The following is a 12,972-nucleotide window of genomic DNA, read 5'->3' on the forward strand; positions in this document are numbered from 1 at the left end:
CCTCCCACGCACACAATCAAAACGATGAACTTAATAGGACTTTTATTTTTTCACATAACTGAAAGGGTCTACACTTTTACAGTCTAAACCATAGTAGTGAAGAATAACCATAGCCTAAACCATAGTGATAAGAGTAATCGACCTTTGAAATTCCACTTAAGTGATCTTTTTTCTTTCATAAGCAATAGGCACAATAACCAACAACCAGCTGCGGGGCAGCAGTGGCCGGGCCGGATTTTAACGCGGGAAGGTAGCCTCGGCACGGGCAGCTGAAGGTGCTGCCCCTCCGACCCCACCCCCAGAGGGCCCACAAGGCCTGCATTGCACGAGCCTCCACTGCCACGACACTGCATCCTGCGTCTCCCTGCCCATTCACGTTAGTGAAGCACACTTTAAAAAAAGGTACACCTTTAAATGTGAACGATCAAATCAACGACCAACGTAAAATGTCACATTGCAAATAACATAGAGCGCTTTTCAGAAAAGCCCGACCCTGTATGTAGCCCTCCCCCCCCAACCCCCCCCCCCTTTATATAATTGGGGCAGTTTTGAATGGTGCTGCAATGCGTTTAATGAAAGCAACCATTTCCCCATTCAGTTTCTGATTCCCAGAGTCGGCACAAAACCCAGCTGAGCGCAGGTGCACGAGTCATGCCCATACTGGCCAATGAGGCAGTTTCCATTGATGTATAAATTAAGCCAAATGCCACGATTCCTTAGGGTCCCAAACACTGTAAGGTATATCTGTAAGAATATTGATCTGGACATGTACAGATGAATTCAACTCGCACTAATCTACTCGCCTAACCACCTAGGTCTGTACACACTGCAATGTGCACTCCAGAGGTTCCCGGAGTTGCGATGGGAAATAATTCTGGGGATCGATTTGGACACCCGAAAGGACACTAAATCGCTTACCGTCTATCACTCCTCTGAGCCTACCCGCTCGGGCTCCACTCGTGTCAGAAATGGGAACGGTCTCAGCAGGAGCGCCATCCGTAAGCCCTCCAAGCAATGCTACTCCGTGGATTATCGCGAGCGTTCCGATAGCGGCGAGACGAAAGGCGCTGTCGAGTGTGGGAAGGCCACCGCACAAAGGGAGGAGGAGCCACTCATGCGAGCTGCGCTGCAACGAGCACCACGCTTGCCCCCTGAAACACAACCTGGGATAAAAATTTGCGTGGACGCAAGCCGTTAAACACGAACATTGCTTTAGTTTCCACAAGTGCTGGAGTAACGCGTCCCACGGCATTCGTTTTGAGCCTAGTATCATCCAATACAGGTGACAAATTGCATAAATACACACATGTTTGCTTGAACAATATTTTTTCAACTTAAAATTAACGATCCCAATGAACAAGACTGCAGTATTCTCCGTGATCCCTTAAATAAGATGTAACATCCAATGTTGTAGAGCAAACGTATGTTTTATTATTGTGTGGAAACCAGCGGGAATTGACACGTATTGTTGAATAACACAAACACACGCAGACGGCACGTCTAGAGTAAAGGGAGTCTCCGAGGGGCCACTCTGCCATCAGCCCCGGCTCACGCACTCGCGCGATGAGGGACGCTCACTTCTCCGGCCTAGCGGACAGCGGCGCTCAGCAGCCTGCACCTCTAAAGCGATCCTCCCTCCGTGCACGCCGTCACAATTCGCGCCGTCCGGTGCCACCGCCACCAAGATTCACCCGAATCCACAATCTTGCCATCGCACCTCCACTAACCCCGTTAGTGTAATTAATTATATGTGTTCACGTTTATTTTAGTGTTGTACTCTCATGCCGACTTGTTATTAATACGTTCTATAAAAGCAGATGGTTCTAAGTCCTACGCTGCCCACACCTAAAGGTGCTTCTTCCCAACACAGCGGGGCCTGGGCGGCGGCGGCCTTGCAGGCTCGATGCTCGTAGCCGCCTGGGTTGAGCCGGGCTGTGGCCGGCTGGGACAGGGCTATCCATGTAGGCAGCAATAGCTGCCTCGCAAGCAGGGAAGGGGTCAGATCAAGAGTATTGCAGTTTGCTGGGTGAAGGTCGTGGCTAATTGTTTTGGTTAATCGCAGGTAGAAAGGATACGGTTAGGGGGCATGGGTGGGATTACATTTAGCTGGGTAAGAGCTACGGCTAGGGTATGCATTGCGGCTAGCTGGCTAGCTTCGCAGTTCGGGATGGGATGACGGCTATGGATATAGCTTAACTAGCCCGTTGAGTTGGCAGGCCCGTGTTGCTCGTAAAGGATGGAGTGTCTTCATTCTCATATTTGTGTCTCCCCACGAAAAGCTGTGCACTCTTGGTCAACAATACTTACATTATTTTAATTCTCCTTTAAATTGGTTTAACATTTTATATACTATGCATAGTCTAAAAATCTTATGGCATATCTGTTGCCCTTGCCTCTGGGGGGAGATTGAAAAGTGAAGATGCCGAGGGAGTTCATGCGAAGCCTTATAAAGACTAACACCGTGTCGCCGCAGCAGCCATGTGCAGCGCACCTATGAGTTTGCACGTCGTGGACAAAATGTCATCGTTAAATGATTAGTTTTTTATATTTACAATGAGCCCAATGTTATTCAAATAAAACTGTGGCCATCCGGAGAAAATCAATGATAAAAAAGGAAAGGAGAGAAGAGCGGTGTTCAGGTCGTGCTGCTGGCGCGGGAGACACCGGTGGAGGTGCCATTGCTGCGCTCCTAGCTGATGCTGAGCTGCGCGAAGCCGATGAGTTTCACGTCGTCCGGGATCTCGGAGCCCTCACAGCCCGACGCCTACAACACATGACAGAAACAAATATTCCCCGTATAGCCTTAACAGACTGTTTGGGCAAGTGCTGTTAGCGAGCACCTATGAAGGCCGGCACGGCATGCGAGGGGGTGGGTGGCTTACACCATGCCCGACTGCCTGTGTCTCCCCAGTGGCGATGTTTTTACACACTGCACCAGGTACTCATTTGAGGCTGAGTCGACCTAGGAGAGGCCCAGGACCGGTTGAGATAATCGTTACTGGTGTTAGCCGTGAGCGGGAATCGCTCTCGGCACGCTGGGTTCGTAGCGCAGCACATTAACCGCAACACTACCGCTCCCCACAACTACACACACACAAGCACGCGCGCCACACAGGTTACAAACACGTGTTTTAAACAATAATTTTACACATACACATCACCCATGCGCAGGTCACACATCACCATAAAATTCTAGTTTGTTGAACGATTACAGTGATATTTAAACCAGCCAACGCCGCCAATAGCGCCGTCGCTCCCAACACTCACCAGCTTGAACGTCAGCGACTTGTTCGTCTGTGGGTCGTCAACAATCTTCTGCAGGTTGGCAGCAACTAAACACGGCGCACGCACAGACGCATGCGGCGATGGTGTGCACCACAGACACTGGCCGGTATGAAACTTGTTTGGCAGCGCGGGCCGTGACGGCGGAGCAGGTGCAAGCCAGTGGGGGTTGGTGACGAGGAAGCGGTTCTTAATGTTTTGGGTGCACCATTCCTCAGTCCACCTCGATACCACCGACGTGTGACATGGGATGACTACACATTCAATGTAGTCATCACCATGGATCTGCACGGGCGTCAGCAATGTACCAAGAGCTGTGCGCGATACTGTAAGTGCCACGAATGATGACTCCCCATTAAACACGTAGTCAACTCTTGAGACTACAGGCTAGTCTCGTTTAACGAGCATTCTTTCTTCGAGACTTCACTATAAAGAGTAATTTAAATTGACTCATTTGTTTGCAAAATTAACTAAATGTTTGTTTATCGAGTGGAGACCGATTGATAAGTGTGTCCGTGGCGGCAGAGGGCGCACGGTGGCACATAGCTGTTCTTTTAGCAACTATCCTGTGGTGTACGGCGGCATTTCGTCGCGTGCGGGAGGGTGCCTCGTGGTGGCACTGTAATGGGTGGCGACGCAAATTAATTGCAGCTACGGAGGATCGGAAGCTGCGCTTCACCTGTATCCCTGCATCGTGGCTATGAACCCAGTCACCCTGGTTCGATTCCCAGCCACGGCTAACATCAGTGGCGAGTGATATTTAAACCACCGGTCCTGCATGGTCCCCGCTGCTTCCTCCAACCACTAACATCTACCCTTCAAACAACAAATTCCAGGCACCTGCAAGCAGTGGTTTTCCATGTGTGGTGTTATATTTGATGTTTTATTACTTGATTTAACAATTTGAATTTGTATTTCTTATGTTAAAAAGTTCTTCAAGGAGCGGAGAATTTTGGGGCCCGAAACGTATCTCAGCTGTTAACAACGGGAGTGAGTCAATAGGAAAACGACGATCATTTAATGAGTCTACATTTAACCGAAAAATGTTCGCGGAAACGTATCTCACTCATTAAGCCGAGACGAGCCTGCATGCCGATCTCTTGACTATGTAGCAGTCGGGGTAAGGAAGGGTAATTCATTTGTTACTGGTCGCAGTGAAAATCACTGTACATTCACGAGTGGTTATAAAGAATCATGCACATTCAGCAGTACTCTGTATTCCAATAATCCGCAAATTTCTGTAATCCGTGGATGACTCGTAGCTGTCCCAGAAATCCGCGGGACTGTTGATCCCGAAATCCGCGAGCAGGCCCGTCGTATTTGCGGTGTCCTAGGATTATATTACCTACTAAATCACCCAGGAATGTCTGTCCTTAATGCTCGTGACGTCACGCCACATCGACCAGCTCCCCTCATTAATAATCATGAGCAGGTGACGTCCTCCAAATGGACACCCCCCCATTATTATTACCTACTGTAATGAGCCAAGAATGTCTGTGTGCAACGCTCGTGACGTCACTCCGTCGACCAGCCCCCCTCATTAATAATCATGAACAGGTTTTGTCCTCCACATGGACCCTCCCCCCTCATTAATAATCATGAGCAGGTGACATCACCCCACATCGAACAGCCCCCCTCATTAATAATCATTATAAGGTGACGTCCTCCAAATGGACACCCTCCCCCCTCCCATTCATAATAATCAGCGGCTGACGTCACTCCACATGGGGGGCCGAGGCGCCTCCTCCCCCCTCCTCGGCGTCAACTCAACCCTCACACTACAAAGGCAGAACCCTCACATCACGTGATCTCCATCACGCTTTTGAGACATAGAAGTAAAAAGGACGTCGTGATGAACAAGGGCTTAATAACCTTCAAATGAAATAAGTCTGTCACCGCGGCCTTACTAATTGCACACGCATTGATGCAATGAATATATCACGTCGCGGTCTGCTCTTCGCTTGAAAGTTTCAGATTTACTGCAATACACACGTCCTTGGAGGGGCAAAAGGCGAGTTTATTATAATTTCATATTTCTTATATATTTATTTAAAACACTGGGCACCAAAGAGACCACTGGCTTCTTGACTATGCAAGCTCAGCTATTTATACATTTACACCTCACATTGCAAAGACACCCCCGTGGATGCAGCGACATGACAAGGGAGGAGCCAATGTTTCTCAGTGGGATGGTTTCATCTCCTGGGTAAATGAAGGCCGGAACTGTCTGCTTTGACTGAACTAATGAGACATTTTTATCTCGCGATTAATATTTTTTTCACATTTCCGTTTGCCTGACTAAAGAAACGTTGCAGTCTGCGATAACAAACAAACAACTCGGGCCAATTACTCACCGACAATAACGTCCCGGCCGTCCACCAGCCCCGCAGACACGAGCTCCTGAGACACCCCATCAGCGGTGTCTGCGACACACCATCACCACACAATTACACACCATACACATTCAATCGCACCATTACCATACCCAATAGACACACCATTACCACACAATCACAAACCATGCCATACACATGCAATCACACACCAAGACAAAGATCCCCAGTGTAGCCTTAACAGACTGTTGGGGCAAGTGCTGTTTGAGAGCACCTATGAAGGTCGGCACAGCACACACCACACATGCAATCGCACACGACCACACCACTACATCCATAGAACATTACCAAACGCAATCAAACACCATTCAATAACATTACACAATATTCAACACCAAGTGACAAAAAACCCCACACAATTCCACCATACACCATGAAGCAGCATCTACCGTATTTACCCGCATATAACCCGCGGGGTATACCACTTTTTACAAACAAAACAAGACCCTGCGGGATATATATTTTACACATGACATGTCATGACTCGTTTAATGTTTTCATGGTAGGACTATCCACTATGCAACACTTACCTTTGACTAAAGCACCGCTGAATAAACCACTCACACTAAAATTGCACGTTATCACGTTTTAAATTATTCCAATTGTTTGTACAATGAAACGACAATGTTTGAAGTGGGCGCACTTTGTTTACCGGTGACGGGAGAACTGGGAGGAGGGAGAGGTGGGGGGTTGGGGGGTGGGGCAGAGCAAGGTCTCTGGTAGTGACGGGAGAGCAAGGGGGAGAGAGAGGTGGGGGGGGCGAGGCAATGGAGTTACCTATCTGCGCAGTGGGCAATCTACGGGTGCTAAAACTGTACTTACCGTATTTATCTACCAGTTATGTGTTACTTATTCAATGGATATTTACTTTTGTTACTTATTTACTGTTTTAAGTTCACTCGTTTCCGCTTAGTTTGTTTTCTGTGCACGTTATGATTTTAATGTTAACAATTGATAGTGGAATGCATAACAAATGTAAACTTCGTATTGATGGAATTAAGCTGCGGTAACGACGTTAAAATGCGGGGTATATGGAGGTGCGGGATATCTGAAATTTGTTTAACACAAAACGCTATTTTTGTGGGGCATATGTGTCTGCGGGTTATATGCGTATGCGGGCTATATGCGGGAAAATACGGTAATCAGCACAGTCTGCGAGTAAAGGCGTGCTCCCCAACTCTGTCCCTCAAGACATGGATGGCGCTGTGAGATGCCAAAGCTTTAAACACCAGATGAGTATCATCACGATTATTATTACATCACGGCCCTGCTTATGAATCACACTGTCGGGTCCATGACTGATGCCAGGCCGTGGCAATCTGCTACACAATGGACGGTGCTTGCCGTGTAAATGCTAACACATCACAAGTTACAAATGATGCCGCTAAATCGAAGCACCCATCCCATCCAAGGAGCACAGGTACACACACACGCATGCATACTTACACAAAGACAAGATCCCCTGAACTGCCTTAACAGACCGTTGGGACAAGTACTCATAGTGAACGCCTATTTAAGGCGGGTGGCCAACACCATGCCCTTTCGTTTCCCAAATGCTGTTGTTTACACAGCATTTGAGGCTGAGTTAACCTAGGGGAAAACTCAGGATCGGTTTAAATATTCGCCACTGTTTTTTTATCACGAGGGGGATTTGAGCTCAGGTCACAGGGTTTTAAATGCAGCCACAAACTATAGATACATCCGTTAAGATGTTCAAACACGAAATATATAGCTTTTGCAAGGTATAAAGTCTGCATTAACCACACATACTTTTGGAAAAACACGTAAATAAACTCTGATAATATATGCATTGTCTTTAAAACTAATTGGCCTACAACAGACCGCCTTCTTTATGGCTTTGTCTCACCAGTGTTGGACTAGAGAGTGCCAAAAGGCAAACAGTACAGAGACAATGCAAGTATCAGAACACTTAAAAACTTGGGTCGAGCTATAAGGTTATCCATTTGCCGTTTGGACATTTTAACACCTGTTTTATTGCCAGAAAGGGTAAAACCTATGATTTTTTCATCATATTTGATCCTGGCAAAAAGGTCCCATAGCTATAACACATCCACGCGCGTGTGAACTTCGCAGAACCGCTCCACAGGTGTGCCGAGTCAGTAGCCGCAGTGCATGGGGGTGAGCGACACGAGCTACAACAGTGGGCGACAGCAGCGTTGCGCCCCACTTGTGCGCACGCATGCTCGCGCGTCAGTGTTCGTTTCAACGTCAAGAGCTCCTCTTGCACAAATGCTACTGTGACCATCGCTGCCTTGCGTCTGCCAAACCCCATGATCGTTGCTGTAACGCTAGACGCAGAGCGGAGGACTCACCTTTACCACGAGTGAATTCAAAGCGGATGTCGTTCAACTCTCTCTTGGAATTTCTGCGGCAACATAACAGCACACACCGATTGCTGTTACCCATCGATGCGACACGGCAAGCGCCGTTTGTCATGTGACAAGCACTCAGTGTTCAGTCTGCATGTGTGCGACTCGACCGGGCCTTACCGGAGCCTCAGCACCAAGGAGACAGGCTTGCTCTCGCTCCCAGGCAAAGGCTCCGTGCTGTGCACCGACAACTGCACAACATACACCACCACTCGCATCACCGCACCACACATGCCCTGCCCTGGACACAACTTCATCTGTACATGCTACCTTTACCACAATAATAAAAAAAATCCAGCATTCAAACCATCTTAATTTTCATATCTGTCCTATCATCAATTCCTAATAACTTTCTTGGCACATATCACATTGGCAATCACAGCATCAACATATCTTCACAATCTATTGTTCATGACGGTAACATTTATTTCGTGTTATATATTTTGTAGTCCGATGTCGAACTAGAACCCATATCCACCAGAAAAGAACGTTGCTCATAAACATCTGGCGGTTCACCAGTAGTGGTTCCAGCAAACAAAGCCTGATTAAACAATTAATTGTACTGAACGAATGCTGCTGAAATTAAGCACTCCCCAGAAGGCCGATGTGTAAAAGATACTTTTAAAAAAATTCCCCGGAGAGGCAGATATGGAGATGAGGCATTTTGCTTACCATATTATTTATTTACCCATACAATGGTGATTTAAACTTAGCACCAAAGCAATTATAATGCTTGCTTTACAAAAATAATTCACATCAACACCAACTCCAGTGTTCACGACCAGGAACAGTATTTGCAGTGTTCACAGCAGTGACGGGGAATGGCGGGGCTCACACTGGTAACCCAGTGCTCTGGAGGCGAGAGTTTGAGGGCCAAACAAGATCAGAGACCGAAGCCTACTGGGGGTTGCGAGTCGGCCAGGCAACGGCAGTATAGCAACTGGGTTCCGCGACCCACCCATGCGGATATCCAAGTGATTTCTCCATGCATTAAGATTTGCTCCCAAGTGCAAAATGGTCTTTGAAAAAGAACACGCGTGTATAAAATTCACACGATAGTTTTGTGTGAACTAGGACCCAAATCTTACAGCTAGGATCCTTGCCTATAAACATCTGGCAGTCCACCAGCATTGGCTCAAGCCTATGCTGATCACAGTTAAAAATCGGTCCCAAGGTTGATTGTAATGAACCAATGCCACCGAAATAATGCACACCCAGACGGCTGTGTGACTGATGGGATCCGGTGTGAAAAACATGCTTTTATATTGTGCGAAGAGCCATATTTTGGAAAGGAGTCGTACGGTCTGCTTAGTTTAAAAATAATTGGCCAAATATCCCCAGCGTGGGATTGCCCATGAAAAATGTCTTGAGCCTCAGCGATGCCTTGCCAAGCGAACACAAGACTTTACGATCGCTGCATTCGAAGCATACCGTTGACGTTCCCCCTGTGGAGTCTGCCGCGTTCGTGGTGGCAGGAGGGGCGGCCGTGCCGGGAGGGAGAGCTGTGGGGACGGTGAGGAGGGCGGCTGGGCCGTCGCTGCCCGGCTGGGACGCCGGGGCGTGCTCCGCGACAGTGATGTTGTTCATCGTTCCCTGCAACAGACAGCCTGCGTTGGTTGCATCGCATCTCAAATCGCACTACGGTCATGGCTTCTGTTCCCGTTAACTTCGCTCACAGCTTCCTCTATTCATGTTGAGGATTCTGGTTTACCAAACCATTTAATCTCATCCATACTGTGTTCAACTGTCACACTGAAGGTCACAACACTTCTCTTACAACATGCGTGTGCACATAGGCACACATACTAACGTAGACACCAGCGCATTTGCACACACACAAGAACATGCATACATATAGGCAGAGGAATGCATGCAACACACACACGTACCCATGTGTGTACCAGACAAGAGCCTCTGTGTATATATAAACAAACGTGTGCACATATGACACGTGCAAGTCGAGACGCTGGCGCTGGCCGTGCAGCCACAGCGAACACAAGCAGCCCTTGTGAATGGCCCAAAGGGCTTCATGCACAAGGCAATTTGAGATTGCGTCCATCAGTGTTGGCCCAACACAAATTGTCCATGTGGAGCAAGGCTGTCTGGCTTTCGCAGGCTATACATGGAAGGACAGTAATATTTCTCACGGGGTTTCTATGGGCCACACTAAACATTTAAAACGGAGCCACATACCTCCAAACTCAACTCCGGTTCCTTTACTCGCGGGGACTGTAAATGTAAATAAAAAGAGCAGTCAGATATGTCATCAACATCAAGCACACATTTGACACACTTTTTGATTTTAAATAATGTTTTTGTTTCTCCTTAATGCAGGGTGGGTGGCGTGCCCCAGTGGTAACACATTCGCCGCTCATTGCAGAAGTTCGAGGGTCGAATCCAGTGGTCACCCTGGTTATTACGGCAGGTGTAAGAACCATAATATAACACTCCGTCTTTTTCACAGTGGATGTTAAAGATGCCCCGATGTCATTCGCAAAAGAGTCCAAATTTGTCAAATGCGAAAATGACACCGATACTCAATTTGGATTATAAACAGCAATCAGCACCCATACTGGCAGGCTCATGCCCCAGGTGACTCTTGCAAAGTAAAAATTATCCTGACCTCTTGAGTTCTCACGTCGTTAGAATAAATGTAATTACATTTTAACAAGTAACAATGTTATTTACAAATCTAAAAACATATTTGACCAAAATTTTTTTTTTTTTACATTTTTAAATAGCCTCAACTATCCTAATAAATGGGTCCATGTGTCAAGGCTGTGTTGAACACAACAAATATTGTACTTAGTTTCCTCCACATTACCATGTGTACATGGTTGAGAACACGATTCAGGCCAAATTTCACAGTCGAAAACAAGACTGTATTTGTGGTGAAATTATACGAGACTATAAAACGCACGTCGCACGCATCAAGCCACATGTGTATGAACCAGCGTTTTTGGAATCTCATGCATTATACTTTGAGTTCATATGACTGACAGCCACTAGAGGTGCTAAAATTCACCACAATTACAAAAAGGAATTTATTCTTGAATGGCACTGCGAGACTAGTCACATTTTGCCACTGACACTTGGCGGATTAAAGCAGAGTGCGCCCCATCTGGCTCATAGGAGAGCGTCTGCACAGCAAAGTGGACCATGCAGCCTTGAGCAAGGTTAACAAAGACCAAATATAAATCATTATTGATTCATGGGTTATGGCACACAATCAATCTGACCACATCTGTGACATAAGACCCTCCATTACCCGACAGCCAAATTCAATTGTCACATGTACAAAGTGTTTAACATGTAAAAATATCGAATAACCTGAACTCGTAGCTGCCAAAAAATAATTTTTTTTTATTTTGATCTTATGCTCAAATGCGTAAACTTGCACCTTAAATCTAAAACCTAAATGAATCCTTTACTTCCGATTGGCTGGGAAGGAACCAAAAGCCTCCCTTTCATGTTCAAACCTTGGCCGAAAAACCGATCTCGTGACACGAATCCCCGTGGATGTGACGTCGCTCCACGCCACGGCGGCATTTGCGCTGCACCATCCGTGTCAGCCCTTGTGTGGCAGTGAGATCAACTTCCAGGCACATGCACTACCACGACCCTCCCTGCAGAGGGGGTCACACACTGCTGCCACCAACCACGATCACGTTTGGATCACAAGTAGTGTGGTAACAGGCCCAATGAACAGCGTGGTAAAACGACATACACGTCAGGTTAAAGGAGACGGAAAGTGGTGGGGTAGAGGGTTCAGGCTGCCGATAGGCTGCAGCAGTCATGGTGCGAGACCATTTATTTAAGCAGAATGTATTTTTGTGCCCCAACCGTTTTAATACATAAACTACAAGTGCGATGACAGAAGAGCTAAATACAAGAGACAGAGATATTTAAATGGGATGAGATAGACAATAGACAAGATGCAGTCAAACAAGAGAAATGTGGACAAAAGATGTAGTTATCTGAGAGAAGATACAGTTGAGAGATGTAATTGTATGAGTGATAAGTAGACAAAGGCTAGATGTAGTGAAATAAGATAAGAAAAATGCAGATAAGATAGGAATGAGAGATGAATTCTCACTTATGCTCATTGGGATTTAAATGTCTCACTAATGTTTGGTTCACCACTGTTGTTCTATCAATGCAGGGCCCCTCATGCTGCATGGGGCCCCTACGCTCCGTCGCTATTCATGGGGCGATGGCAGGGCCCGGAAGTCGCATGTTCGTTGCTTGCCGAGAAGGCTCACGGTTTAAATCTGGCAGGCCGCCCTGGTCATTACTATGGTGTGTGTGTGAACAAACACACGCCGCCTGCTTCGAAGTGGCCATTAAAGATCCCGTGACATCATCTGAGTAGGCCAACGTGTGCCAGCAACGCTATCCAAATTAGAGAAAATAGTTGATAATTGCACAGCTGATCTTTATACACAGCAGCATCACCCACAACTGCAAAACTACTGCAGAATCTCTTTAAACACAGCGCTATAAGCAAGGTGTGAATACCAAATTAACACAATTACTATTGCGTACAATCCATTTGACTTGAAGCTTTCGTGACTGCAGGAATCCATACACTTTGGTTCTTTCAGTAAAGTCACATAAGTAGAAAAAATAATAATAGATCACGACGTTTCGATCGCCATCCTACCTGCCATTGTCAGCAGTTATTTCCGACTCTCTGAGTTACATTACCAAGTTAAATGTCTTTACTTTAACGGGCTAAATGTCTCACTAACAAAGCCAACGTTGCCCCCTTTCCCTCGATGTGGCGGTAGCTCTCGTTGTTCTTACACGCTTTTTATTTAACTCACTGTCTGTTTTGATTTAAAGCTTTCGTGACTGCAGTAATTCATATTCTTAGTTCTTTCGGTAAAGTCACGTTGAAGGGAAAC

The 12,972-nt window shown here is 46.7% G+C and overlaps 1 protein-coding gene across 1 annotated transcript in view; it reads right to left on the minus strand.

The window, feature by feature from the left end:
• Positions 1 to 25: 25 nt before the first annotated feature.
• OXSR1 (oxidative stress responsive kinase 1) overlaps positions 26 to 12,972 on the minus strand; it is a 31,547-nt gene continuing 18,600 nt past the window's right edge. The window contains exons 12-18 of the mRNA XM_032965306.2: positions 10,259 to 10,294; positions 9,497 to 9,658; positions 8,186 to 8,256; positions 8,009 to 8,061; positions 5,637 to 5,705; positions 3,268 to 3,332; positions 26 to 2,764 (exon numbers count right to left, since the gene is read on the minus strand). Coding sequence (XP_032821197.1) covers positions 2,690 to 2,764; positions 3,268 to 3,332; positions 5,637 to 5,705; positions 8,009 to 8,061; positions 8,186 to 8,256; positions 9,497 to 9,658; positions 10,259 to 10,294 — 531 coding nt within the window. The 3' untranslated portion in view covers positions 26 to 2,689. The remainder of the gene's footprint in view (positions 2,765 to 3,267; positions 3,333 to 5,636; positions 5,706 to 8,008; positions 8,062 to 8,185; positions 8,257 to 9,496; positions 9,659 to 10,258; positions 10,295 to 12,972) is intronic.

The sequence above is a fragment of the Petromyzon marinus genome, chromosome 34 (assembly GCF_048934315.1).
Source record: "Petromyzon marinus isolate PM22_M1 ecotype Great Lakes invasive population chromosome 34, UKy_Petmar_22M1.pri1.0, whole genome shotgun sequence".
NCBI lineage: Eukaryota > Metazoa > Chordata > Hyperoartia > Petromyzontiformes > Petromyzontidae > Petromyzon > Petromyzon marinus.